General features: G+C 24.1%; 1 protein-coding gene across 1 annotated transcript; it reads right to left on the minus strand.

Moving 5' to 3' along the window:
- Positions 1–4,522: 4,522 nt before the first annotated feature.
- On the minus strand, positions 4,523–5,701 carry LOC113382959 (sesquipedalian-1-like). Its single transcript, XM_026621215.1, has 4 exons — positions 5,416–5,701; positions 5,156–5,344; positions 4,821–4,922; positions 4,523–4,755 (listed from the first exon to the last, which is right to left on the minus strand). Exons 1-4 carry the CDS (start codon positions 5,618–5,620, stop codon positions 4,601–4,603), a joined length of 651 nt encoding a protein of 216 aa, XP_026477000.1. The 5' UTR covers positions 5,621–5,701; the 3' UTR covers positions 4,523–4,600.

Raw genomic sequence — 5,701 nt, forward strand, 5'->3', positions numbered from 1 at the left:
GTGTGTAACGATAAAAGATGTAGTGTAATTCGATGTATTAAATTTAAAATTTGTTATTTTGAGCCTGTAATTTGAGATCACTTCAACGTGAGGAAGACAAAATAATTGCGAGCGTAAATCAACAACTTTTTAAAAAAGTCTCCAAATCGTCGGGAGGTCTCTTATTAAAAAAACGGCTAAGTAAAAATAAATTTGTAAACGTTTCATATATTTGCTACTATTATCTTAGTAGCATTAAATTTACAATAGTTTAAGATAAAAAATTATTCCAAAAATCAAAAAAAAAAAATTAACCCGATAGGTTTTGTAGCTTGTAACCCATTATTAGTGTACGGAATCTATTTGTAATGTATAAGAATATATTTGTATCACATATAATGCATGATTAAATTTGACTTATATAATAAACTAATTTTAACATAACCAGATATAAATGGATGAAAAAAATTAAAAACCAAAAATATATGTATTTATATACGTTGGCATATGTACCGAACGCTTTTTGTCGGTGTAATCGTACGCAAATTAATATAAATTACACATATTATATCCAGTTTAGATTTTAAGTAAAAGACGAAATGAACCACGCGACTTTAATAAAATATTTCAATGGAAAATTATCGCTCTTATTAATTTTTAATATCAGTGATTATTGCTTCCAAGAATGGCCCATGATAATGTTATTGCTGGTCTAGGTATTTTCGCTTGGGTAAATCTTTACTAAACAAATATTAAATAAAAAATACTATTAATTATGCATATTCATAGTTTTACTTTACTTTGATCCATCGTTTCAATTTAATAGAAATTATTACATTTTTTTATTGGATTTGAACCTGTAACTACTTTTTGGTAATTAATTTTATTTAATAAAAATCTCGATTGGTAAAGACACAATTATTCTGCTAAACAAATGAATACAGATGAATTATTACAAAATAAAATACATAATTACTTAAATAATAATGTTGAAGAAAAATCATATTAAAATCCAACAAGAATCTAATTGGATTGATTGATTTGCATCTAAACCCTTTTATTTTCATATGTTCAATAGTATTGATGCTAATTAAAACAAATTGTACATTAACAGGAATATTATTCTAAAAAATTAAATTAGAAAAATATAATAATCAATCAAAAATATCTAAAATTCTTATTAAATAATATTAATCATTTTAGCAATCATAAGTAATATTGATCATTTTAATGATATTGTTTGAGTTTTTTATGAACTCTTAACTCAGAGTTACATAATTTATATCATTTTTTATTGCTAAGACAAGGTTCTTATTATTTTCTAACAAAAATGGAAATGTTAAAATTGATATAAGAATCCAACAAGAATTTAAATGAATTAGTCATTTTTTTTAATTTTAACTCTTTTATTTTTAATATGTTTAACAGTTTTTGATAGTTTTCAAGCTAAATATATAAATTCTGAATATTATTACAAAAATATGTCATAAATAATTATTTTTAAGATTATAATAATTCAAAAAGTGCGTAAATTTCATATTAAATTGAAATAATATTGATCTTTCTTATACAAGATTTTGCATTTTCATAATTATTATTATTTTTGACGAATTTTTAATTACATTTTTTATATTATTTATTACATGAGCATTTTGATTTATTACACATTTTAATTATATCGAGCTTTTTGTATAAAAAATTAAAATGATTCAGTGAAATTTCTATTGAAAACAATTCATTATTCATAAATAAACAATTATGCTGGTAAATAAGTTAAATTAGCAATTTTTATACTTTTTTTACTAATATTTAATATTTAAGGTAAAAAAAATCACGCCATTTTTTGAGGATTTTACTTTAAACTGTATATATCAAATATTATGTAATTGATTATACAATTAGACAAAATTTCACATTTTTAATATTACAGAATATTTTATTTTGGTTTTAAATTGTTTATACGAATGAATTCAAATTAATTTAAAAATTGGTAGTTTTTTTAAATAAGTATTAGTAAAAAAACAATCATTTTATTAACTATATTTAAAATACACATAAAACTATTAAATTTAATGGAATCTATTTATTTACATTAATCTTTTGCATTATGAAGAATCATTAGAAAGATCGCCTTGGCACTTATGATCATAGCTAAAAATATTAAAAAATTAATTCTCTATATTACAACGATAAGAATTTTTAAAATTAGTATTTGTTTGTTATGCAAATATGTAGTGAAATAGTTCATAGTTGTTAAAATGATGTATTATATGATATTTGACATAATTCAAATGATACAATACTCTTTAAATATTAAAACTTAATGAAAAATTAACATAATAAGAAATACAATTGCAAATAAGAATCATAATGGAATAAATATTATTTAAAAAATGAAGTAGCTGCAGAAAGCTCGGTTGGATATTTTTGTTAAACTTAATTTTTCGGTTCTCAAGTCTTTTAGGATATATTGTACAAAAATGTTTTGGGTCGTTTTTTATTTTTCCATGCAAAAATAATAATTCTTAATTTCTATAAATAATTATTTATAGAAATTTAAACAAAACATATAGTCTACTCAATGTGCATTATTAATATTCATTAATGTAGTCTATGTATTATTGTGAATATGTAATTTATGCGCTCTAAACAGAGGAAAAGTAAAATTTTAATAATTTTCAAGTATTCATAAAATTTTAAACTAATAGTCATATCTATGTGTTTCGAAATATGACTATAACAAATATATACTCGTATACAGGGTGTCCCAGAAGTCAATGACAAGGCGAAAGGGAGAGTGACTGTGTTGATTGTAACTATCATGAAAAAATTTAAAAAATTAAAAAAAATATATATACTAAAAATGAGTAAAAATAAAACATCTAAAGTTTAAATGAACAAACATAATAAAAATTAACCATAATAACCGATGAATGCTTAAAGTTTGACTAAAGCTCTAGGTTGTACATAAAAGCTCACAATTTTGAAACTGCATGTATAATTTAATTATAACTTTTTTGTGATAATTATAATCAATATAATGTTATCCCCTTTTGGTTTGGGGTTGAATTTTAAGACACCCTGTATAAAATAAATATTTAAATTTAAGTCATTTCAGTTACAGTTCAAAAGATCCTTTCAAGTTCCTTTTCATTTCAATTATCAGGTGATCATTTTCCCTCGAACGTGTTAGTTTAGTTATTGTGTGTCCTTTCTGAGGATTTTGATTTTGCTGATTATTGTAAAATAATTATTACTTAGCCGTAATTGATATAAAAACTACGAAGATATTGTCAAAAGTTCTAGTGATATTGTAGTTAGCAATGTATTGTAGTTTGAAATTTGCATAAATCTTTTGCGATCGTTTGAATGGATTCTGAAATTTGTTGTTCATCATAGCTCTCCAAATATGATAGAAAATTAGTATATTAAAAATGCCAACTCAGGTATTATAATATTTTACCTGTCACATTTATAAATTTCTGCTAATTGGTAATGCATACCTTCCCAAATATACTTTTTCATACATTTTTAATTCATGGGACGTTAAAATATTTTTTTTGTTTTTTCTGTAGTTAAAAGCTATCGTCTAACATCTAAATAAAATATTGAATATAATATGGATAATATTTTATAAATAATTTTGCGTAGATAGGTGTAGATAAAATAATTTTCATATATAATAGGGCTATAAGTAGTCACCTAAAGATTTAATAAAAAAAATTATTCTCGAATCAGTCTTTATGATATAACAATCTATTTAACTTTTTTATCTTTGGTCTATAAATTTTTTTATTCTTATCAGGACTCCATGAATGTTTTTACCATACATAAGTACTACAAAAAACCTTCATACTAAATCTACGAATTTAGCTATTAACAGTAACAATAAGTGAAAATAATTGTCATAAAACGCTAATCTTATTTAGTGTAAGAATGAATGTTTATTACATTGTAATTCCCAAATATATTCTATATATTTTTTATTCAATACTTAAAATAGAAATACTAAATTAATTTCGTTTAAAATATATTGTCCTATTAACGTTTATTAATATATTTCACTATAGCCATATGTTTTTGTGATCGAAAGCTAGAAATAATAATTATATTTTAAACCGTAAGTGTGAGCGTGTTTAAAGATGCATATATACATTAGATGTGTAAAAGTGTGAATATTATGCATTTTGTAGATGGTATGATGTTTTAAAATAATATTGTTATAGATATGCTTATATAGTGTTTAAAAAATTATGTAAAGCAGGATAGATATCCAATAAAAGAAATGTTGTTGGAACAATGTTTTTAAAAATATCATTTACACTTTGCAATCAATTTTCTCTTATGTAAGTAATGAAGAAAATAAAACCTGCTACCTTTTAATCTATTATGGCTTGGCCAAGTGGAAGGTATTTTAATTGAAACAGAATAAAATTGACTTATTAAAACTTTATTTACAATATATATATATATATACCTAATAACATTATGAATATCTATTTTTATATATATTTACATCATGTTTTTCTATTAAGACCAGATTAAATTTATAACATCTATGTACAACTACAAAACTGTATGAATATAATAATAATACTATAACATTGAATTAAATACCCATTTATATAGATATTAGAACATCTTCCGGAACCATGGATGCCTTTTTGTGGTGTCGCCATATATTAAAATCTGTAAGTATTGGGCGTCCATATGCTGTATGTAGTTCTCTAAATGTTATTTTGTTTTTGTTCTGCGAGTCGGTATTTTTTGTTGATTCTGGAAAAATATTATTTGTGTATATTTTTGAGTGATAATTTGACAAATTTAATATCTAATTTTACCTCTCTTAGGAGCTACAGGAGTAGACCCTTGGTTATTGTTGAATGGGTTATGTCTTTGTCTGGGTGGCGGAAGAGGTAAACCAGAAGCTCCATCACCATTTTCTGCAAAAAGGTAATGATAAAATATTGATAAATGATACATAGAAAAAGAGATTTAAGTGGTAAAAGTGCAGGAGAAATAATAGTCAATTGAATATATGATTCGTAGATATTCATGTAATATGCTATAAAGCCCATTTTATATGTTTGCCATGTAGTCTATTATATATATATATATATATATATATATATATATATATATATACAAATAGATATGACATTTATTGAATATTTACCTTCCAATTCATCCAACTGTCTCTGTAACTCTGCTACCATCAGTTTCATGTAATCGTAACCCGCACAAGCCAAAGCCTTCATCCATTGCTCCATGACTTCTTGAGAATCAGCACCCAGAATGTAAGATCTATTGTTAGGTCCATGGAACATTATTTTAAAACTAAAATGCTCTTCATCTTCTGCCAATTCTAGAAAACATTGGGAATGAAATGTAAGTTAGAATGAATATTATGTGATGTTATATGTATTTTTAATGTACCTATTGTGCATCCCTCGAGGATGATAACACCGAGAGGTTCTTTATCTGCTTTTTTCTCAAAATAAAATAATAGATTCCCTTTGAGAACGAACCATCTTCTTTGGAAGGCTTTGTTGATTTCGCCCTTTTTGCTAAGCCAACCTTCACGATCTACAGGAGTAGATGATGTAGCAAAAGCACAGAGATTTTTGTCATTGATTTTCATTTTATAAACTAGATTTACTTTACAGAATCGAATAAAAAATTAAAATTCGAGACCAAAGTGACGGCCAACATTCATCTGTCA

This window comes from Ctenocephalides felis, unplaced genomic scaffold (genome assembly GCF_003426905.1).
Source record: "Ctenocephalides felis isolate EL2017-DRISC unplaced genomic scaffold, ASM342690v1 CF-g0.4_SCAFFOLD_03570, whole genome shotgun sequence".
Taxonomy (NCBI): Eukaryota; Metazoa; Arthropoda; class Insecta; order Siphonaptera; family Pulicidae; genus Ctenocephalides; species Ctenocephalides felis.

Bases quoted from the DNA above. Each gene is read 5' to 3' on its own strand.
- LOC113382959 (XM_026621215.1), bottom strand. From the start codon at position 5,620: ATGAAAATCAATGACAAAAATCTCTGTGCTTTTGCTACATCATCTACT. The intron at 5,345-5,415 runs GTACATTAAAAA...AATGTTTTCTAG, and splicing joins CCTCGAGGGATGCACAATAG to AATTGGCAGAAGATGAAGAG. The intron at 4,923-5,155 runs GTAAATATTCAA...ACCTTTTTGCAG, and splicing joins ACAGTTGGATGAATTGGAAG to AAAATGGTGATGGAGCTTCT.